The sequence below is a fragment of the Lissotriton helveticus genome, chromosome 12 (assembly GCF_964261635.1).
Source record: "Lissotriton helveticus chromosome 12, aLisHel1.1, whole genome shotgun sequence".
In the NCBI taxonomy this organism is placed as follows: domain Eukaryota; kingdom Metazoa; phylum Chordata; class Amphibia; order Caudata; family Salamandridae; genus Lissotriton; species Lissotriton helveticus.
In genome coordinates, this window is record NC_136073.1 from 738556515 (window position 1) to 738581522 (window position 25008).

The window sequence follows — 25008 nt, forward strand, 5'->3', positions numbered from 1 at the left end:
TAGGAAAATTGCTTGGCAACAAGTTCATTGATCCGGTGATTTATCTAACCTGATAATGCATTGTCTTTGACAGCTTTTGTTGTTAAAATGTGAAAGCAAGTATGACAAGGAATTGACCCTAAGCTGGGTCCAGGGGCGGCTCCTCCGTAATAGCAGCGGAGCGTCGCTCCACTTGTCAGTCAGTTAGCGAAAAATAAAATGATAATAAAACAATATAATCAATTTATTTTCCACTGACTTACTAACCCGATGTCAGTGTAGGGTGGAGCGGGCTGAACCATGGCCGGGGGAGGAGTCATGGGCAATATAAAGTGTGCATGCCAGTTTGACCGGCCATCTTAGGTCACCCAAAAAGGCATGCGCACTAAGGTTCCTTCAACCCAGCTGTGTTACACAGCCGGGTTGGAGAAACAGCACAGAGTCCACGCACTGTGAGCGGCAAAGGAGGCTGCTCAGACTAATCCTGGTGTTCCTCTCATGTTACTGAGAGAAGTGCTGAAATTGGGCGGGGAGCCTGTGCCCCAGTGAATGTCGGGAGTAGAGCTGGGGACGAGCGCCGACGCTTGACAGGAGCAGGTTCAACAGGGTAAGACCATTAAATCTTCTTGCCTTGAATTACTCTATAAGTCTTTAAACGTTCTGGGCTTGATTCACAAAGGGTCTCCGCACTTGTTGTGTAGGCCTGCACTCGTGGTAGGACCTCAGCACTGTAGTTTCTCATTGCAGTTGTCAAGCCACAAGTTCATGACCCACTGGCGTAGCTAGGCCTTTTGCCACTCGTGGTGGTCCCAGTCTTTGCTGCCCGGCAACCGTAAGAGAGGGGGTGCTGGCGATCAATTCCTGCTTTTGGTGCAGGTAAGAGTGGGGGGAGGCGCCAGCCTGAAAACTCATCTCCCCCTTGCTACGCCACTAGCTAGGCCGCCGGCACGGGCGTGGAGACCCTTCGTGAATCGGGCCTTCCGTGGCTTCCTAAGTTTTACCGATGGAAGTACTGTAGTCTAGCGATGAAAGCACTATGGTAATAGACAAACAAAGACTTCATGGGCTGGATATTCGCTTATGTATTGCATTGAACTAACATTCCCCCTAAACCAGTCAACCACATAAACGGAGTGACTACTTGTAGAGTGAACATGTTTGGTAAAAATCAGCACACAAATCAAACAGATGCCACCCAACTACACTGTTTGCAAGACCCCAGACTATCTATTAACCCATTCATAAGAATATATGATGTTACAGCGTAAACATTTACAACGCATACTTTTACAACGTGGTTTTACATCGCAACCACCATTACATCGCATGATTTTACAACGCTTGCCATTACAATGCATCTTTAAAAGCTACCATTACAACGCATTCCATTACAGCGCAGACCATTACAACGCAGACCATTACAATGCATAATACTTTTAGGGCAACAGTAGGGTAAGTGTTGAATAGTACAGGGGTAAAAATTATTATTCCCACTCCAGTGAGTGCAATAGTAGGGTAAGTGTTGGATAGTGTAGGGGTAAAAATTACTATTCCCGCTCCAGTGAGTGCAACAGTAGGGAAAGTGTTGGATAGTGTAGGGGTAAAAATTACTATTCCCATTTACCCCAAAACCCATACCCTCCCTAAACTAAGAAATCTCCATTACTTACCTTATAAGGCATTATAATGGGATGGGTGGTAATGGCATGCTTTGTAGGGACATGCGTTGTAATGGCATGCGATGTTAAGGCAGTTGTGTTGTAACAGTTGCGTTGTAAAATCAGTGCGATGTAATGACGGCGTTGTAATGGATGGTTCCCAATTCATAATAACTGAGAATGTGACATGAAAAGGCTGCAAGTGCAAACGTTTTATCTCTATGCAAAACCACCAAAATAAAAAAGTAAACATCAAACACTATAAACTGGGTTAAAATCCTAGTCCACAGTCTCTGGCTTGTACTTTAATAACCGAACATTGGGAAGTTTATATTTTTTGCTAGTAGCAATCAAATCTCTACCTTTGGGAATAAGGGCCTAGATAGATTGTTCTGTCATATTAAAGAACATTATTTAGAAGATTAACATAAAATATTATTTCACCCATTAAACAAGTATGCTTAAGCTGCTAACATCTAAAATATAATAAACCAAATTGTTTGTAACAGTGTGGTCGTGTTTCTATGAAAATTTGCAAAACACGCCAGATTTCCCGATTTCTAAGGTAATTATATACCCCTGCAAAAAGGGTCTTTTTTTCCTCACTGCCACCTGCCAACACCTGTAGCCTTACAGACTTTAAAATTAAATTACCCAAAAACATGAGAAAAGCAGAAATCAAACAACAACGAAGCATGAAGTCGTTATGGAACCGATTGGCTTCAGATCTGCATTTTAAATCCAGACCCTCAATTTTCTTGTCTGAAATCCCACCTAGTCAACAGGCTCCCAGCACAGACACAATATGAACTTGGTACCGCTAGCTTTCAAGATCCTCTCAAGCAAAGGAATGGCCAGAGAGGCATATGAGTCAACAAGGCATGAAACATATTTACTTGGGATGACAGCAAGCGTTCATTGCATGAGGTTCAATAACATACTGGCAACACTCTGGGCAGTGAGGCATGTAAGAATACAGTCTGCAATACCAAAAATAACCCGAAAAACAGGCAAAGCTCCTGGGATTGTCTCTTCCAGTAGCCTTTGCTCAATTATTTGCTGTTTGAAAGAAAGTTCCACAAACTAAAGTGCCCTCATAAGGTAAACACGAAAAAAAACGACATGACGCGGCCAGCTTGACCATGTCATAGCCAGCGGCGGTTGGCGCAGGTTAGCATGGTGAGGCGGGGTGGTAAGGGAAGTCGACAGACACGGAATAGGTCAAATTAAATAAATAAATAAACCCTATCCTGTCGTCTGTCAACTCCGCCCTGCCCTACCGCGCTTACCTGCACAGGCCGCAACTGGTCTTAGCGCTAATTTTTAAGCCATGTTGTGGGGGAGGAGGGAGAAACAGATGGGGGCATGGGAAGAGGGGGTGGGGTGAGAGAAGAAATAGTGCCTGAATGAGAGCGCTGCGGATGGGCACTCAATTAAATAGAATCGATCTGTGCTTGGTCTGTGCTCCACAGAGAGGGAAGGGAGAACGGATTGGTATGCACTGGCCGAATAGGAGGCAGCAGATAAGAGTCACCCAGAAGCCAAAGAATGGTTGCATCGGGTGTTAACGCGGGGATTCTGGTCTCTATTTACCTTACCAAATCCCAAATCATGTCGACTGAATCGTTGGTACCTGTCATTGAGTAAAAGATAATCTACTACTAGGTTAGTCAATTAAGAACTTACACCACTCTGAATAACCACTGACCAGTGATAAAGTTTAAAGATTTAATATAAAGCCAAAGATAATTGAAGATACAAACTTCTCAAGATAAGGTTTAAAAGGTATACTGGTATCACTATAAACATAAATTCTTTGAATAATCTAAGTCTACAAAACAGAATAATAAGTACAAGTTCGAAAATCATTAAAGTTGCCAAAATGGATACAAGTTGCAACTTAAGAGTCATTACAGAAAAGAAAATTCAGGTTAGTCTGTCCCTGCACTAGACTAAGTGACATCCCTACTTAACAAGATCTTTACCCCAAAAGGTGTCAGCCGTGGTGACTTCCTAAGAAGATCACTCACTTCTCCTTGTCTCTTCTGTAAATCGGTCTCTTGTGATCAGCCTATCTGCCTACCCAACCGCTCTCTTAGGCTTCCAATATCATCTGCTCTACCCTCCTCCCGGGTCGCTTTCCCTAATACAAAATCACATTTCCAATAGGAACGCCCCTCGGGACGCCCCTCACGTGGTATCAAATTTGGCGGTAGACTCCATGATGGTACTCTTCAAGACCCTCGTTAAAGTTGACCTTGGTTCCCAGGCTTCTTCTCCAGCGCGCCGGTACCCCCTGAAATTCCTGGAGACTCCTACAGGCCTGCGCCAAGCGCCACTGAACAAAGCCCCATTCATTTCAACTGATTAAGACCCCTCGCACCTGCATACAGGCCATCCTACAGTGGGCCTCAAATTCCAGGCTCCACCATATCTATAGGTCGTAAAACATATGTAAAGCACAGTACTTGGCACCTCTCGACTTCTTCTCTAACGAGCACATTGCAGATCAAAGGAACGACATTATCTGTTCTGGCCTGCTTGATTTACATGAAGCGGGTCCCTGCACTCTGAAAACATTTAACTTGATTTAAACAGTATTCTTAACTAACACACGTTTCTATAAGGCCTCACATCTATAAAACATATATTTCAGTACTAAATTCAATAATACCTTTAGATGAACAATGTCAACCCCACCTCACATTATTTTAGCAGCACGTTTAGATTTACTTGTGAGTTGCCATAAGGCCTACACATTTCAACTGGTTTGCAAGGTTCTATTTTCCTCTTACATGATCACTTTAACATGAGAACGTGAGGATTTCATATTCATTACAGCATTTCTACATTAGTGTTCACATTGGTATGACTATTGTTACCCTACTTGAACACTCTATACATTTCACTACTGGGTATAAGACACTCTTGTGCAAAGTATATTTAAACTAACTACGTGCTTGTAAATAGGGTGCACTTATACATTTTTCAGATTTGTGCTCTCTCAGTCCCCCCTTTGATGACTTTCAGGAGTCATCACCATCAAGACACCATCTCTAAAATGTAGGACCCTTCAAAGGGAAGTCATGGCAGTACCACTTCTTTTCATCGTCTCCAATGCCTTCAGACTCTTATATTGCGTATCTTGCATCGCTGTCAACCTTTTCTCCTGTTCTCTCATAGATCTCTGCAACCTGTTTGCTTTATACCATTGATACAAACGCACCAATCCCCACAAAGTGATTACACAAATCACAATTATGATGATGGGTTTCAGTATGTACCAAACGATACCCTTTCCTAGGTTGGCAAACCAACCTCCAACTTTACCCATTCCATGACCTACTTTTTCCCACACGTTTACTTTTGTCAGATCCTCAATTTCGTGGTGAATTGCAGTGATGTTTCGTATGTATTTTTCTAGGGGTTTTGAATTGTCCGGAATGTAAGTGCAGCATTCCTGAACCTTCAAAGCCTTGCAAACTCCTCCCTCTTTGGCTAACAGAACGTCTAGAGCAAGTCGGTTCTGAAGAACCATTGCCCTTATCGACTGCATCTCACCCTCCACCAGCATTAATGATCTAGCAGTACTGGCAGATAACCTATCTACGACTGTAGCCAATCTTCTAATTTTGATGTCATTCAGTATCACTCCCAAGATAGGGAATGCAGCACCAAATACATCCCCAATTACTTCTTCAGCACCTAACCCTCTCTTCCCTCTTGTTGGCATTCCTCTCTTTGTCGTTTCTAAATTCTCAACATGATATATTTTGGGGAAGACAATTGCTAGATAGCATGATCCGTACCAATTATCTGGTAGCTTCACATATGCATTTCTTCCACATACAAAATATACATTTGGAATTGCTTGCATCTCTTTCAGAAAATCCTTGGAGTAGTACTCCAATTGGAAAGCATGTTCACAACTGACTTGACCTACATACAGATTCTCATAATAGGAGTAACTCCTGTGAATGCACAGTTTCCCCCATTTCTCTTTGTCTAAAGCAATTGGACCAAAGCTACCCTTTCTTTGCTGTATCCTTTCTTCCTTGGTCCAATCTGTTTCCCATTGTCCTGAAGCCTTTAGAATCTTCTGCCTCCTGTATCTAGTATCCACCTGCCCTATAAACTTTTTCTCAATTTCTGACACTTGACAAGTCAGATTATTTCTTCGGGCATGTGAAGTATCTAACGTCTTCCATGGAATGAACCATTTCTGTAATCTATCTTCGCTCTTGTAATAGTCCCACTTGTTCAGATGCTTGTAATTTGGGACCTCTGGCAATGTCGAGTCAAAATTCGAGAAATAATACTCGAACCCATCTCGTCCATAGAATATGCTTAACAACAAACTACATGTGATTCCATATGTCAATGGAAGATGATGGTATCTGATACCCTCCTCCACCGAAGCTGGTAATTGCATACAAACGTAGCAATTCTTCGCCTCCATGACATCAATGTATTCGTAAAGCAATTTGGCATAAGCATTTGACCTGAAGTTCCCCTGTGATTCATCCGTATGTAACCTTTTAATTTCCGCCTCTAACAAAGCTTTGTCTTTATCATTGATGTTTCCCTTATGATTAACAGTGATTGTTCTCTGTGTTGACACTCCCTTGACTTCCTTGACTGCAGTTGCATCTCTCTCATGTCCCACTATGTATGAGACAGTAACCACTAAAACTATAAGTGAAATCACCACCCCTAAAAGTGTGCCAACTATACATTTTGCCCTGCGGTTCGGGTTGCCAGCCTCCATGATCTCAAACAGTGTAGTTTTGGTGTTCGTCTATCTCCAACGTCTCCTTTTCTCCGAAAAATGTCTCTCTTTTGAACACCTGGATGTTGACAATTTACTCCGCAAAACAGTTCTAGAGTCCTGTAAAAATAGACAACCCTAGCCCTTCTCCATCCTCTATAAGGAAGCCCCTACCATTTTTCTTCTTCCACTCGGCGCTAGGTTATCTGGTAGCAATATTTACAAAGTTCTTTTCAAAAGTCTTCTATCAATCTAAAACTATGAGTGTTCCAAGAAGTTCCACTACTCGCTCAAGCATTTCCAGTCGAAGAACAGTTCCCTCCAATACTGGATATCGTGAACAGCAAACCGGAAAATCAACTGTCTCTAAAATCAATTTTCTTATTCCGCTCAGGAGAGGAGGATAGACGATGTTGAGTGTCAGCAACCTTTCGGTCTCCGCTTCTGGTAGCAGGAACCTTATTTGCACTGTGATGATCGGATCAGTTCTGATCAGGTTCACTTCCCTGACCCTCCCGGTTCTGTGTCCCACCGACATCTGCAACGAGGTAGGTCCAATCAGGAGTAGAGTACCTTCTGCTAGGCACTCGCACCCTCCTTGATCTTCTGGGACCCTCTTGGGCTTGATCCTGCGTATCTTCTTCCGGATCTGAGTCTTCGGATATAGGAGCAAGCGTTTCTTCTTGAGCAGACCTCAAGCTCAACCTCCTCTTTCTTTCCGGCCAGGTGGCTGCTCCACGCCTTGTTCTCCTATTTCTCGTCCTCACACTCGATTCCTGTTCGCTCTGATACTGATCTGTGTCTGAGTCGTATTCACTGCAGCTCTCCCCTTCAGTTGCGTCTTCGGTCTCACTGCCATCCTGCCTTCCTTCCTCTTCTGGATCAGAAGCGTTCCCAACTTCTTCCGACACCCCCACAGCTTGACTGGTCCCCCCTTGGGATTCTTCTTCCACTGCTGGACTTTCGTCTGGGAGAGGAGCTGTTTCTTCTAGAGGTGCTGGAACTCTTCGAGTATGGGATGCATGGATCCAATTGGGCAGCCCTCCGCACTTCACCGCGGTATTCGTGATCAGGATTACCTGAAAGGGCCCACGCCAACGTACATCTAGGCAGTTCTTCCGGACGTGCTTCTTGACCAGCACCCAATCCCCTGGGCTCAGATCATGACACAGATTCCTTGATGATGGAACTTCAGCCGCCTGCACCTGAAGGGACACAGAATGGATGGCGTCAGACAGTCCCTTACAATAATCCAAGATCAGATCATCTGTGATATTCAATAGGGCAGCAGTTGGAACTGTAGGAAGTCTCATGGCCCTCCCCATCAGAATCTCATGTGGAGAGAGACCTGTCCTCCTGTCAGGTGTGCTGCGCATACTCATGAGCACTAAAGGAAGAGCATCTGGCCAACTCAAAGATGTGGATGAACAGACTTTAGCTATTCGACTCTTCAGAGTGCCATTTACTTGTTCCACAATCCCTGATCTTTAATGCAGAGCACAACATCTTCACAATTTCGCTGTTAAAATGTTATCCTCTGTCCGATTCCAGAGAGGCAGGCACCCCGAAGCGTGGTATCAACTCCCTGAGCAACAGTTTGGCTACTGTGAGTGTATCGCACCTGCGTGTAGGGTATGCTTCAACCCACCTGGAAAATATGCATACAACCACCAAAACATACCGAAGGCGGTTGATTTTTGGCATTTCAATAAAGTCCAATTGCATTCTATTGAAAGGCCCCCCAGACCTCCCAATGTGACTCAGTGTAACTGGTGTTCTTTTCCCTATGTTTAATTGTTGGCAGGTAACACATCGCTTACACACTGATTCTGCTGCTATCCTAAATTTAGGGCAATACCAAGTCTGCCTAAACACTCTCAGCATAGCATCTCTTCCTAGGTGTACTGGACCATGTATCTGCCTTGCCATGGGATTCGCTAATTCCTCAGGTAACACAGCCCTCCCATCTGCTGAAATCCAAAAATCCATCTCGCTTCTCACGCAACCTGCTATCTCCCATGCCTTTTTCTCTGCTTCAGGTGCGTTCTCCTGCATCACTCTTAAATCCTCCCAAGTGTCTACAGTTTCCAACATCATACTCAATTCTGTCTTCTCTTCCGCCCCATCTATTTCTACCTTTGTGAAGCAATAGTCCTGCTCCGCACAATAGCGGGCGACTTCATCAGCATATCGGTTACCTTGTGACACGAAATCTGTATTTTTAGTATGAGCTACACACTTTACAATCGCAATGGCAGCTGGACCTTGTAATGCTTCCAACAACAGTCGCACAAATTCTCCATTTCGAATGGGCGAACCAGAAGAGGTCATGTAACCTCTCTGAGACCACAATTGCCCGAAATCATGAACCACACCGAAACCATATTGACTGTCAGTGTATATGGTGACTCTCTTTCCATTTCCTGCTATGCAGGCACGAGTTAGGGCAATGATTTCTGCTACCTGTGCGGAATGTACTCCTTCCAGGCAAGCGGCTTCCACAACTCCAGTAATGGTGCAAACAGCATAAGCTGCTCTCAACCGACCAGTATCATCTCTTAAACATGAGCCATCGACAAAGTAAATCTCATCAGGGTCAGACAACGGCTCATCCACAATATCTGGTCTGGGCTTCGTGCATAGTTCAGTCACATCAAGGCAATCGTGGTCTTCACATTCTTCGCCTTCTATCACAGTAGGTAGTGGCATCAATGTAGCAGGATTCAAAACAGAGCATCTCTTAAGGGTCACGTTCTCCGCAGCAAGGATAACTTGCTCGTAGCGCGTGAGCCTGCTATTGGTCAGATGCTGCGTCTTGGTCCTGGTCATTAACAATTCTACAGAATGCGGTACATACACCACTAACTGGTGTCCCATCACAATACTCTCACACCTCTCAATGCTGACACCCGTTGCAGCAACGGATTTGAGACATCCGGGCAACGCTGCGGCTACCGGATCTAATGTAGCCGAAAAGTAGGCAACTGGTCTACGGGCATTTCCATGGGTCTGTGCCAAGACTGACAAAGCACATCCCTCTCTCTCACAGCAGTAAAGTGAAAAAGACTTCTCGTAATCGGGCATCCCCAGGGCCGGAGCACGACACAAATCGTCTCTCAGCTGCAGGAATGCCACTAGGCATTCATCGTCCCATGGTACCGGATCACTCACCTCCTTGTGCGTCAGTTTCTGTAAGGGTTTTGCTTTCAGTGAAAAGTTAACTATCCACTGTCGACAATAACCAACCATTCCTAGAAACATCCTAACTTCTCTCTGAGTCGTAGGCGCATTCATTTTCATTATCGCCTCAATCCTGTCTGGAGACACCTTATGTTTTCCCTTTTCTAACCGGTGTCCCAAATACTGCACTTCGGTCAGACAGTACTGCAACTTGCTCGGAGATACCTTATGTCCATTTTCAGCTAAGTGGTTCAATAAGGCAATGGAATCTATTTTACAAGCTTCCTCAGTTTCTGACGCAACAAGTAGGTCATCTATGTACTGAACCAGAACCGAATTCTGCGGCAGTACTAGATTTTCGAGATTCTTCTTCAACAACTGGTTGAAGATTGATGGACTGTCTGTGAATCCTTGTGGGATTCGACACCATGTTAAGACGCGATCTTCCATTTTAAAAGCGAAAAGGTACCTGCTCTCTTCATCCAATGGGATTGAAAAGAAGGCCTGGCAAAGATCTATCACTGTGAACCATTCTGCTTGGCATGGAATCTGAAACAGTATCACTGATGGATTCGGTACCACTGGACAACATGAAACAACTATATTGTTAATTTTCCGGAGGTCCTGAACTATTCTAAATTTCCCACTAGGTTTCTGCAAACCCATAATCGGAGAGTTACAAGGACTTCCCATGATTTCTTTTAGTATTCCCTGCTGAATCATTGACTCGATCACAGGCTTTATTCCTGCAATCGTTTCCTGGGACAATTTGTATTGCGGTGTTCTGGGAAACTCGGCACTTGGCTTTACCATGATTTTTACTGGTTCTACCCCTTTAATCAATCCTATTTCCTCACCCGTGAAATCCCATACTTCTGACGCCACTGCATCTCGCAGGTCCTGGGGAAGATCTTCTACAGTCAGAGTAGGATATAGTTCTATGCAAGATTTGGAATTGGCTACCTTAAAGGTAGCGTCATCATCTGTAGTCTGTACCTCCACCCCTTGCGGGGTGCAGTATATTGTGAAGTTCAATTTGCACAACAGATCCCTCCCTAACAGACATACCGGACTCGAATCACATACCACAAACTGATGTTCATTCATATGGTTTCCTATTTTTACAGACACTGGTTCAGTCAGAGGACTAGTCATCCTTTTGTTTTCAACTCCTACCACTTGAATTGTTTCCCCAGACATCGGTAAATCTGGAACCACCACTGATCTCAACGTTGATCGAGTAGCTCCAGTATCCACCAAGAACGTTGTAGGACATCCTGCCACTTCAGCCTCAACAAATGGCCCCCTTTGATCCACCTCTAGGACTGCCCCGAGGGTACAGTCCTCTTCCCTACTCACACGCTGTCCTGTCAGTGGGTCAACATAATAACACTTTTCTTCCTCGATAAAGAGAGGCATTTGTTTAAAGACCTTTCCCCCTGTCGCTATTTTCGGGGGCTGTGGAAACTGAGCTCTCGGAGCCGAAGTCCCCCCTTTGACCCCCTTGCTTCCTGGGACTGTTGCCTTTTGAGCTGGAACCTCTTGAACTTGCTCCTCTAATTCCAGCTCTCCATTTTCAGGGTTAAAGGGACACTCGCGTCGCCAATGTCCCACCTGGTGACACAAATGGCACTTTGTCATTTTCTTTAAAGTGGCAAAGTCTACCCTAGGTCTCTGGCCTTCTTCATTATCCTTGTTCTGACCATTTGGCTTTCGTCCCATCCCCTGCTTCTGTTGTCCACCCTTCCCTGCTGACTGCATCTGCACTACCATCAACTTCTCCTTTAGATTCTTTGCTTTAGAATCTATTTCGTCACTGCAGTATCTCGCATATCGCAGGATCTCATCTAGTGGTTTGTTTTGCCAACAGATTAAATGTTGTTGAATCATCAAACAAATATCTGGTCTCAGCCCCAAAACGAACTTTGACACAAACTGCCCTATGTCTTTGGGATCCATTACATCGAGTCCACTATACTGTTTGAATATTTTCAGTAATCTCTCATAAAACTCGTGAACTGTCTCTTTGGGTTCCTGCCTTGTTCGGTCTATTTTTACCCAATCTATATCTTGTGGAGGCACTTTATCCTTTAACCAGGCTATTACCCTTTCGTACTTCTCCATGACACTGTCCGATGGTCCATTAGTTCTAGCATTCCTCTCAGGCTCTGCATTTGGCCACTGGACACTAATCTTGCACGTTACCCACAAATCCCCTGGAACCACAATGTCGAACAAGGTGTTCAAATCAATCCACAATACTTTGGAGATCTTTACAAACCTTTCTACCTGCTTATACCACTCAACTGGGTTTTCCCTCAGTTTCGGAAACGAGTTGGTAAATGCAGCCAAATCTCCCCTACTCCATGGTACATGTACATAGTTCCCATTTGATATCTCTCGCAAAGGGAATGCCTCCATCTGCATTACCCTTCCCTCGGGGGTCATCACATTTGTACTTCGTCTAACTGTGCCCTTTTTCGACCACCTTTCCTCCCATTTGTCCAGTTCTCTCCACACTCTTATTCCTGATACCAACTCTCTTATGTGTGTTTTTAGTCCAGTAGTTCTCTTCTCATCTAGGTCTTGGTCTGAGTACTGCAATCTGTGGTTACTCTGCAATGCCCTTGTCCTAGATAAATCTACGGCATACCTGTCTGCCAAATTAGTCAGTTTCTCATGAATCGCTCTAGCCTTCCTAGTAGTATCCTTCGCTATGAACAGCAGCTCATCTTGTTCGTACAAATCAATCCTTTCTAAAGGCACAGTCCCTTCTATAATCTCGTCTAGATCGGATTTTAGACTGGAGACATCAAGCCTTTTAACCTTTATTGCAGCTTTTAGTACTTCGGCTCCAGGTGCTCCTTCCGCATCTCTCCCATCCCAGCTCCTAGTCCTGCGCCTAAGCACTGGTGAGTTATGGGGAGTTCTCCCATGCTCCCATCTCTCTAGGTCCCATGCCCTTCCATCTTCTCGGGGTGGATGGTGAAACACTCCTTCGCGCCTCATAGCCCCGCGTTCCCCATCCTGTCTAGTTTCACGGGATACATGGTAAGATATTCCGTTATTCCCTCCTTCTTCCTCATGCATCTGTGACCTCAGATCACTCGATGTATGACGTGACCTTTCACTGTTCCCTCTTTGCCAGTGCTGTACACTTTCCCCAGGTGCGTGATGAGTGCACCTAAACCTATCCCTGTACTCTTGTGTTCTTCGGTCTCCCTCGGTTTGCATGAGACGAGACATCTCCTCACACTCCATACTCCTACCATTCTGCTCCTGCTGTTCCCTCTCATTCATAGGACATGTAACTCCTCTATTCTCCTGACTTTGACCTTCTCGGCCCTGACTGCTTTCGCTAGCCCCGCAATGAGATACAGTCCCGTTACCTCGGCTTTCCCACTCGGGTTCTGTTCTTACCCTATTACTCGGGGTTACTGCGGACCCATCCCATTCTCTCAAGTCAGCCCTTAATTCCGTATAGGGTTTCGGCCGTGGTCCCCTCAGGTCCATCGGTCCTCTCTGACCTCCCTGTCCTGTGATGGGACCCACAGTCGTATCGAATGGGGTGTTCCACGTTACCGATCCTGCCAATTGCTTCCATGCATTTGTCGTGTTATTCCTCCTTTCCATCTCAATCCTTTCTCTATCTAACCGTGCCTGCTCTTCTCCTTTCCCCTGATCTGGATTGTAAATCGACACTATAGGTCCTATGGTAACAGGTACTTGAAGAGCATCCGGTAATCCAAAAGACTCAACCTTTTCGGTGTTTGGCGTCTTTTGTACCACAAACCTTCCCACTACACTCTGTACTGTGTTGTTTTGAGGTGTCTCCTCGCCTTTGATAGGTGTCCATTCCGATATAGGGAGTGGTGTAAACCCCTCTATGGCAGTCCCATCTTCCCTTGCGAGCCCTCTATCTTCAATTTCCCCAACTCTCGGAGGTGGTCTGTCTATCAACAATCTGTTTATCACATTGTCCTCCGACTCGCTCTCCTCATCCTCTTCCATGAGGTTCTTCCCACCTACCACCTCCCTCATTGGATACAACTTCTCTACCTCGATAGCCTGTACCCTCCATCTCTTTGCTTCTTCATCCCATTTAGAATCTCGCACTGCTCTTACCGATCGAGTCAATCTTTGTTGACGCCTGTTCAAATTTCTATCGTGTGCCGCCCTAATCCATGCGTTAAGGGCCTCAAACTGGGTTGGTCTAGGTGAGGGTTTCAATGAGGACATGGTTGCTTTTAGCCGATGTAACACCTCTAACTTAAACGTCCCGTACTTCGGGAACTGCATTTCCTCATTTCCTTCCGTAAGCTTATTCCAAGCCCCAATCCATAATATCGTATGCAGCCCCACATTCGCTGCCATATAATGAGCTGGTGTACCCTCCGGTGGTGCCTCTTCCCCGTAATAATGTTCACTTCTTTTTCTTTTAAAAATCCCTTTCAAACACTTAAAGCACTTCATGATTTCTCTTTTCTCCGCGTTTGTTTACTTCCTGATGACAATCTACCAATCACCGCGCTGTTCTCGCTAACTGGCCTATCCGATCGCGACTTCTCACTGACGTCGCACCAGCCGCCCAATCGCGTCGCGGCTCTTGCCGACGTCACACCAACCGTCCTATCGCGTCGCGGCTCTTCACTCGCCACCCTATCTCAGCGCGGCTCTTTCTGCCGTCACTCGTCCCCCTTCGCAGCAGTTCCCCTCCTTTTTCAGCTCGTCTCCTCGGTCATGCGTGCATCCCATTCATACTCTGAAAAATTATTACTTCTGTCCAAGCGATCACCTTTCTTGACTGTACGCCCACAGTCTTTCTGTAGTTGTCCCCTTAACTTGACGAAATGTCTTTCCGTTTACTTCCAGACAATCGCCTTCTCTGATAGGTTACTCACACACAGTAACTTCCGACCAGCGTCCGTTACTCATACGCTCACTCTTACACTCCCCCTATCTCGGTCCCACGGCGGTCAATGGTACCTCATGACTTCCGTACTATGGTCGACAACTACTCTGGATGTTCGATACACCCAAAACCACTTAAGCTCTGGCCTGAACTTAAGGTTCGCCAGTTCACCCGTTTGCCAGGTAACCAGTTCACCAGGTTGCGCGCGCTCACAACCATCTCACAATCACACTACAGGCATTCAACTCCGCAAGACATTACACTACAAATACAACACAAAACACCGCAATCTGTTCACGCATGACCCTTGTTATACTCACTCTCCTCCGATACTGCTGCTTTTCTTGCCCCGTCTGCACCTTCGGCGCACGATTCTTCCGCTGCTCGTCTCTCGATGTCTAGGGGCCTTGGGGTAAACTAACCTCTCTAGATTACCTTCCTCAAGAAGATAACCATCCTAAACTGCTACCAACTGTTAACGCGGGGATTCTGGTCTCTATTTACCTTACCAAATCCCAAATCATGTCGACTGAATCGTTGGTACCTGTCATTGAGTAAAAGATAATCTACTACTAGGTTAGTCAATTAAGAACTTACACCACTCTGAATAACCACTGACCAGTGATAAAGTTTAAAGATTTAATATAAAGCCAAAGATAATTGAAGATACAAACTTCTCAAGATAAGGTTTAAAAGGTATACTGGTATCACTATAAACATAAATTCTTTGAATAATCTAAGTCTACAAAACAGAATAATAAGTACAAGTTCGAAAATCATTAAAGTTGCCAAAATGGATACAAGTTGCAACTTAAGAGTCATTACAGAAAAGAAAATTCAGGTTAGTCTGTCCCTGCACTAGACTAAGTGACATCCCTACTTAACAAGATCTTTACCCCAAAAGGTGTCAGCCGTGGTGACTTCCTAAGAAGATCACTCACTTCTCCTTGTCTCTTCTGTAAATCGGTCTCTTGTGATCAGCCTATCTGCCTACCCAACCGCTCTCTTAGGCTTCCAATATCATCTGCTCTACCCTCCTCCCGGGTCGCTTTCCCTAATACAAAATCACATTTCCAATAGGAACGCCCCTCGGGACGCCCCTCACGTGGTATCAAATTTGGCGGTAGACTCCATGATGGTACTCTTCAAGACCCTCGTTAAAGTTGACCTTGGTTCCCAGGCTTCTTCTCCAGCGCGCCGGTACCCCCTGAAATTCCTGGAGACTCCTACAGGCCTGCGTCAAGCGCCACTGAACAAAGCCCCATTCATTTCAACTGATTAAGACCCCTCGCACCTGCATACAGGCCATCCTACAGTGGGCCTCAAATTCCAGGCTCCACCATATCTATAGGTCGTAAAACATATGTAAAGCACAGTACTTGGCACCTCTCGACTTCTTCTCTAACGAGCACATTGCAGATCAAAGGAACGACATTATCTGTTCTGGCCTACTTGATTTACATGAAGCGGGTCCCTGCACTCTGAAAACATTTAACTTGATTTAAACAGTATTCTTAACTAACACACGTTTCTATAAGGCCTCACATCTATAAAACATATATTTCAATAATACCTTTAGATGAACAATGTCAACCCCACCTCACATTATTTTAGCAGCACGTTTAGATTTACTTGTGAGTTGCCATAAGTCCTACACATTTAAACTGGTTTGCAAGGTTCTATTTTCCTCTTACATGATCACTTTAACATGAGAACGTGAGGTTTTCATATTCATTACAGCATTTCTACATTAGTCTTCACATTGCTATGATTATTGTTACCCTACTTGAACACTCTATACATTTCACTACTGGGTATAAGACACTCTTGTGCAAAGTATATTTAAACTAACTACGTGCTTGTAAATAGGGTGCACTTATACATTTTTCAGATTTGTGCTCTCTCACGGGCGTGCTGCAAGCCCCTTTTGTATACAAGAGTCTCGCAAGTGAGAGCGTGTGCACAAGGAGTGCATTAGCTGTCGAAGGCTGGACCTAGAAAAGGGTTCTGGTTGGGTTCTAAATAACCACGGCCCGTGCAGGTAAATAAATAATTTTCCCTTGTCATCATCTGTCGAATCCCCCCACCCGGACCCACCGCCCCACCGCTCTTACCTGCACGGGTCGCGGCTGGTTCTAATAAACATCTATAATTGGAACTCAGTGGGCTCCGCACAAACCTAAGCCCCGGTGCCACTGCACCTACCACACCATTGGTAGTACACCCCTGTTCTGGTTGTAAACATATTGAGATCTACAATGAATCCGACGTGCATCCTCTGCTGACAAGCAACAGTCCAGCAAACACCACTTTACAACTGGGGAACCGCGCTTTAAGCTGCCCAGTCAGAGATTTCCTGGTGAGGGGTATTTAGGGCGGTGTGGCAAGAGGTATCACATCTTTGTCTGAAAACCTGTGCCATTGGTTTCTTATTAGCACAATAGCACATGGATACGTGGCATAGAGAGGCATAGGTCAAGTTGTGAAGCCTGCGTCACTGACAGAAATTCTTAACTCTAGAGACTAAGGACACCACTGGGACTAGTTTGCTCTTTCAGGTTCCCTGGCAGATCCTAAGATAGTCTTGGAAGCATTTATTGTTCAAATGTCCTCTTGTTCCTTAAATATATATTAATGACTTAGTTTGTTATTTGAGTAAAGCAGGGAACATTTTGCCCCAACTGAAGTTTATTGTTTTACCGGAATTATTATATGCAGACAAGGCGGTCCCAATCTCAAGAACCACAAATGGATTACAACTCCTTCTAGATGCTTTTTTAGTTTGGGGGGGGGGGTTAGATCATAAAACCAATCTTAGAAAATCTTTTGCTATTAGCATTGGACCTAAAAATGTTAAAACCAGAGCAGACTTAATGATCTTGGTATTCCTTTGGACCATAACCTAAATTGGCACCGCCTTTATACTAAAAGGGTGACTCAATGCCAAAGAGCTGTGGAGTCGGTGTCTGTGGGTGTATGCCGCTCCATTACAGACAGTCGAGAACATTTTTTGTGAAGACTCCTGGTAGTTCCCCAGTCTACTCCTTCATATGTGTGTCAATCTGAGGTGGGACTGACTCCTATGGAGGATAAGATCAAGCTTAGAATCTGGGGAAATAAGGGAGCACACCTCTCAAAAGTTGCCTTTCCCTGAACAATGCTTTGGCCATCCCTTGGACTAATTATATCAAAGTGGGATTTATAGATTTAGGATGCCCAGAGCTATTTTTTAACCTGGAGAATATAAAGAAAAATGTTGTGTCTTGGGTGAAAGAATTATTTAAGGAAAGGCATTTAAGGAAAGGCAGGGTAGATTTCACCCGGTAAACTTTGATGAAATCTGCTGTAGTGTCAACTACAATTTAATCGAAACATCGTTACTTGTTATCAATGTTTAACATGAATTGCAGGTTTTAATGTATAAGGTTTTGTTTTAAGACATTACATGTATTAGTGGTATTTCCTAGGGATGTCGGCTGGAGTACAACATTGTCAAGTTGCGCTTGTGATGTTTACAAAGTACCTGCATTGTACTCCTTTTTGTCATCCCCCCCCCCAATTTTACGTCTTTTTAAGGTTAGATCTCACATGGGGTCGTTTATTATCCTGCACAAACTCTGCAATACAGACTTTTGTGTTGCAGTGGCAAATTTTGTCAAGTGTTCATTGAGAATTAGAAATAGATATGGGGCATTGTATCAAGTTCATTGAATTCCGGTTGCTTTTACATGTGGCTGGTGAATCTTTTAAGACTTTGGATCTGTTTACGATCTTGGCGGACGTGATACACCCTCACAACGGTGACCGATATCCTGCCCCCCGAAAACCAAATTCCATAGGATATATTGGGATTTAGATTTCGGCGCACTTGTTTTTAAAGCTTTTTAATAAGTTTGAAGTTTTGCATTTTTTTAATTGTTTTTTATCATGTTTATGGCTTTTAATAAGCCCAATAAAGATTATTTGACTTCACTTGACTGCCTCTAGTTAGCAACTTTGTTTGTATATTGCTCTTTATCCTTGTTCTTCAAGAAATACCAACTTTTATTTTCTTTGCATATTAATTACTTTTGAAATGAATGAAATGCAATAAATTTAGTCCAAAAACGTATTTTGACAATCTGAAGGATGTAAAGGTTGAAGGTGAGAAGGTCTTGCCTAATGGTTTTCCCAACAGGCAGAATTTATTTACACTAGAGGGAGGCTAGCTACCTGAGGGAGAAGTCTGTGATTGGTTGTGTCAGCAGTCACTCTAAATGGGGATTCTCCGCTCATGGGTAAGGGTGAAATGCTTTTCCTCCTCAAGGTGTGAAACTTACCATGTTGATTTTGTCCTGACTGCCTGTGGTTTTGGCTTTCTTCACTCTAACTTGTCTCGTAGATAGTCTCAGAGTGGGATTGAATACTTTTGTTGACCCATGGTCTGAAGTAAATGGTAAAATGAACCTATTTTCACACCAGCAGATGCCTACATATTTAATTCATGTATACTTTTTATGTAGACCTTAGCTATCCTCCAAAGGATTCAACGCTCTTTGGGGAGGCTAAATGAAAGGGGCTAACAGGAATAGTCAAGGGATACTCTTGGCAAAAAGAAATGTCTTATGACCTTATGGGAATTTTCTAAGTTTGTGGCAGAGATGGAAGAGAATGGAATTCCAGAGAATAGATCCTTCTGAGTGTAGAGATATTTTGCCGGTACTGTTCGGATTCTACCTATCAACATATGTTCAGCTCAGAGCAGCGCACAAACACACACGATCTTAACAGGCACAGGGGCTCATTTGGCATTTGTAGTGCAAAAGCCAAACAGCTGGAGCAGCAGCGGTGATATCTCCGCAGGCTCTATCACAGATGGACGATAAAATGTATGGTTTCCTCCCTGGTCTGTGTTTTTTTCCCTTCACAAAAGCAGCTACTGCTTTCATGATGGGAGCTACTAGAGTGATTGCCGGACCATTGAGCCATGGTTACGAGTCAGACTATTTGCCAACTATTTAATTTAGTGGGGAACAGATCTTTACAGTGAGGTCTGGTTTAAAAAATTTTTTTTTAAAAAGATGTCTCCAAGAGGAAAGGTGGGTACTGCAATGGTCCACATGGCGAACCTAGGGAGGATAAAAGCCTTCAGACAATTTGCTGGAGGATCCGGCTGGACTAGGGTGGAGGCGAAACATTATGTAAACCCATAGGATGGTTATTTATAATGGTGGAGGCATCAGCAGCTCTTTTTTTGGAAAACCACCAATCTCTTAAATCTAAATGAGGCTGGGATGCAAAAGGTGGGCAGTTGGACAACTGAAAAATTTAGGAAAACATCACATCTCAAAATCAGGGACAGATCTTATGAAACAAGGGTCTGGCATATGTCTCTTGTTAATGCGTATCTGACAGCTGACCTATTTATTAACACTATTTTCTTTTGTTTTCCTCTAGCACATCTGAAATTAACAAAAGACGAAGCACAATCAAATCTGAAGTGATCCGATTGCAGCAGTAGCAGCCAGCTGTCTTCCAAGCCGTCACTGACTTTCGGCATTGGTCGCCGAGAACTGACACCGTGCTGACAACCCTCTTCTGACACATATTAGTTGTGTAATTTTGTGTTTGAAAATTAATTATCCATACATTCCGAATCAGGAGGGGAAAGCTGTGCTGAACTGACATTCAGATGTTCTAGAGTGGCCTGGTACACAAGAGACACCTAAAACCCAAGAAGCTTCTGAACTGAATTGCCCTCAATCGTCATGGATGAATCCTTCAAAGACCGGACTGCCTTCATACGAGGCGCCAAAGACATTGCCAAAGAGGTCAAGCGGCATGCGGCCAAGAAGGTGGGCAAGAATGTGGACCGGGTGCAGGACGAGTACACCAAACGCTCATACACCCGTTTTGAGGAAGATGACGACGATGATGACGAGCCCCAGGATGGTTATTACCGTGGAGACCAGCAACACAATAACGATGACGAGGGCGCCTCCAGTGACGCGACCGAGGGCCACGATGACGACGACGAGATCTATGAGGGCGAGTACCAGGGCATTCCTCGCACTGACTCCATGAAGGGAGACCAGATTATGGACAACCAGCAGATAGTGAGGGAGTTCAAGGACTTTGAGGACCTGGAGGGTCAGCGGAAGAAGGACAAGGAGGAGCTGGCCCAACAGTACGAGCTGATCCTGCAGGAGTGTGGCCACGGAAGGTTCCAGTGGACTCTGTACTTTGTGCTGGGGCTGGCACTGATGGCGGATGGTGTGGAGATCTTTGTGGTGGGCTTTGTGCTGCCAAGTGCAGAGAAAGACATGTGTTTATCGGACTCTAACAAGGGCATGCTGGGTAAGTCCATTTATTGGCATTCCTTATTGAGTTGGGCATAGTAATCTTGTGACAGCAAAAGTCATTGAAATATTATGTTATTATTTCTACCATGGAACATAAGTAACACAAACAGCTTTTTAGATGGAATGTCACAACATCCATGCCAGAATATCATCGAATTGTACTTAACATCTGAAAGTTATACTAAGGAGCAATGTTATTACTTTTTAAACAACTTTATTAATTTTCTACAGAATAGCAAAACAGTTGTAGTACTTATTTTGGCACTTGCACAAGTCATCCTAGTAATAAATGAGTATCTGCATCTTTCAAGTGTAATGTTCAAATGTTACGCAAAAGGTTACAACTATATAACTAGCGTAGTTCATTACCATACACGGATGTCTTCCAACTTGCGACTGCCTGTCCATACTGCATATCACCTTAGTAGTTGCATTTATGACTGGTTCCATGGTGTAATGTTGCAATCCCACAGGGGAAAATGTTCTTCTTTAAGTTTATACCTGGATTTTGTTTAGCTTCTTAAATACCTCTATACCTGGATTTTGTTTAGCTTCTTAAATACCTCTCAAAGAGGTCCCGCGTCTTTCCTATTCATTTTCTCTTTTCAGAGTTTAACAGAGCACCTCTTTTATTTCTTTGAACCCAGAGCAGGGCTGCCTTTCTAAATAAGTTCTCTTTTTTTCCCATGGGTACTTCACCATACTTTCCTGACTACATGGAGTGTCCCGGTACGACATTCACCTCTCACCACCACAGTAATACTTCAGAAGCAGGGTAGTGGAGCTATTAACATCCACTGCAGTGTCGGACTACTGTCCACCATATTTAGAGATATCTGCCTGTCTGGCGGGGCTCTCCGTGCCTTCAGAGGAGTCGCAACTGTGGCTGCTTCTCTGAAGGCACTTAGGGCTCGATTACGAGTCTGACGGTCCACGGACCACCAGGCTCACAGGAGCGTAGATGTGGCCGTCTTTGGACCGGCCATTGCCCCACAGCAGCTGTCAGGGAACTGCCGTTCGCAGACAGTGGTGCAGCGGTTTAGAGGCAGTATTATGCTTGGTGGGACTACCGCAGTCTCGCTACGGATATTACAAGTTTCCTCTCCGCCACGGTTTTCATGGCAGATCCTCATCCATGAAAAGCATGGCGGAGAGTGAAGTACTGGGTTTTTAAGAACCCAGCGGTGCCAGGGAACACACCCTAAGACTTCGAGTCCTTCCTGTCCCAGACTACAGAAACACAGTCTTCTTGGTGAAGTCAAAGATCGAATTTATTGGCTGCAGCCAGTAACAGGTATCCTAGAAGTACAACACGGTGTATATTCTCAGGAGACTGCTCCCCTTACAAAGCCAGCCATCCCTTTTTATACAAAATATTATGCTTTAGGCAAACATTCCTTATTTTACAGTTGATCATTCACATATTTTGATGACAAAGAAAAAGCAGATTCATGATGACAAGCCCATTTTCAGTTTGTCCAGCCCACAATCAATTTCCCGGCAAGGCCCAACATTTTCATCAGATATCGGACGGACCCCTAATAAAATCGGGCACCTCCTCCTCGTAAAGCAGGTCATAAAGAAGGAAACAGAGACAGGTGTGTGTAAGATTAGGCATGGTTTATATGCAATGAAAGGTTTATGGTATGCTGTGCCTTGATCTTAATCTCGATCGACCACTGGGAGAGGAACTGGCCGAACAGGTTTGGCTTCAGGCAGTGGAGTCAACTTGCCCAGGTCACACAAAAGTCAGCAAAGGTGTATGTGTCCTTAAGACTCGTTTTGGCCTTAGTCATCGGCCTATGTGAGGGCAACCACAAAATGGCTGCCATGCACAAAATGGAACCCGAGGGTTCAGGACGAGATCCCTGATTTCAGGGTGATCTCGCCACTTGAATGCGACGAAAATGCTCGTACATAGTGTACTCGTCATTCTCGGTCCGCTGATACCAAAATCGTCATGATACGACGATGTTTATGACACGGGTCCAGAATTTTCAGTACCACATACCCTCCTTTTGCCCTTACATAGGCAATCAACCTACACTCACGCTAATCTGAGTCCAGGTCTATATTCATAAAATCATTGAGATGTTGCTGTAGCATCATCCTATTACTTAGTTCGTCCCTCGATACAGGTTTCCTTACACATAATGCAGCACAGAGGCCACATAAAGCAGGAGCACACTGTACGCATAGACAGAACAGGAAAAGAATGGCTAAGATCATCCCAATGACCATCAGAATCTTCCATCCCCAGGCCGATAACAGTTCCCAGAACCACCCCATCACCGACCAATCTCCGTTATCCACATGAATTGATTCAGAGATTTTATGTAGTTTGGAAATGGCCTGGTACACTGTTGGAGCGTTATCGGGAATGAAAACACAGCAACTTGATTGTATCACCTTACATACCCTACCTCGGTCTGCAAGTATGACATTTAGCGCAACTCTGTTCTGAAGGGTCATAATGCGATCCGACTGGAGCTCAGCAGTCAAGTTACTAAGGGCACCGGCAGTTTCAACTACGGTGGATTCAACCACCCTCGTCAATTGCCTTATGTTCCTGCTGTTAACCATAGGTCCCCAAAACGGCAAAAAACCCTCCAAGAAATCTCCCAATTCTTGTCCTGCAGTGTCTTCTTTACTGAAGACACCTCTAACTATCCTTGTCTTATGGTAATCTGCTGCAGCTGTGTAGGTGGGTGGCAACAGGAACGAAACAAAACATGTGCCCGAGAAGTCAGGGGGCAACCATGTGTAGGCTCTATCATGACAGATGAAATAGGTACCCTTAGCTGCTAGGAACGAAGGGAAGTCTGAGACGCAAAGACATATGTCTCCGTGCAGATACTCTTTCCTAGCTGAGCTCTGGGATTCTTGCCATTACCTTGCAGACATAGGTGACCCTGATGGGGTACAATCCAAATCGGGTAGGATCTCTTTGCTCGCTGGTTTTCACTCAGAGTAACTCCATACCCGGTCACGATCCATCCAATATACGCTAGTGTCTCATCTCTCGGGATAGTCTCATAGGAAATAGCTTCTCTAATCATATCTACTATACCCTTAACTAGAGCACTATTCTTTGGATTATCTTTTTCAGAACGTAGGGGGTGGACTTCATGAGCATAGATGAACATCGTTCTGTATGCCCATACAGAACCATTGTAGCTAAATGGCAGGACCAGATAAGGGATACCTTTATCAGTAGTATGAGGCATAAGACCACACACCCAACAGTTAGTCGTGTTCATTACTAATTGGTGTTGGTGCAAAAGCTGAACGAAGGAGTTATTGACAAACTCCAATCTTCTAACGGACTCATGTTCAGGAAAAGGGTGAAAAGAATGTGAGGAAACAGTAGAAGGAGGCATGGGCTGTACAGTTGGTGCAAATGTTACTCGAAAATAAAATAAAACATATCCTATTAAAAACATCATTACACTAAGCAACATAAAAATGCAAGATATCAAAAAGCTTTTTCTGGTCATCATTATACACATTTTGGTTTTAAAGTTCATCTCTTTGGCAGGTCTCTCCATCTCGAAAAACTCCATCCTCTAACCTTGCTGCTCGCGGAGGTAGGGTGTTCCGTGCTAAGGAATGCGCCTGTCAGTCCAAGGGAAACGCCCAAGGACCAACCAGAACCGTTGACCTTGTGTCTTCGGTTTGCACTCCAAAGACTTGTCTCCCGCGACCCTACAGCTGAACCCGGATGGTGGTTCGAAAAACAAAAATAAAAAAGTTTCTCAGATGAGAGAGCTGCACTTTCAAAAATAGCAAAGAAAAGGTTTTATTTGTCCATCGTTCTCGGCCTCAGATTATAACGGCTCTTTCCAGATAATGTCTGGTCTTGGAACAACAGTTCAGGCTCGGTAGTGTCCAATCGAATTGACAGTGGCACAGCTTCCTGCAAAAGATTGTCACTTTCACGTTCAGATTTTGTTCCTTTTACACGTGCATCGCTGAAAGGCAGAAAATGAGGCACAGTCTCAGTCTCAGAGTCAGCAATACCCTCCTGGACCCACCGGTCGTACGGCAGAGGCAAAGGGACCCTCTTACAGTGTACGCCGTGGATTCAGTTCCGCTTGCCTTCCACTCGCACGGCGGATCTCGTTGACAAAAGGACTAGGTGGGGGCCGGTCTAGCGGGGCTGATCATTCT

The 25008-nt window shown here is 44.6% G+C and overlaps 1 protein-coding gene across 3 annotated transcripts in view; it reads left to right on the plus strand.

The window, feature by feature from the left end:
* Window positions 1–25008, plus strand: part of SV2A (synaptic vesicle glycoprotein 2A) — a 349950-nt gene that overhangs the window by 74374 nt on the left and 250568 nt on the right. For all 3 annotated transcript variants that reach the window (XM_078670410.1, XM_078670409.1, XM_078670408.1), the window contains exon 2: window positions 19934–20833. In XM_078670410.1, coding sequence (XP_078526536.1) covers window positions 20245–20833 — 589 coding nt within the window. In that variant the 5' untranslated portion in view covers window positions 19934–20244. The remainder of the gene's footprint in view (window positions 1–19933; window positions 20834–25008) is intronic.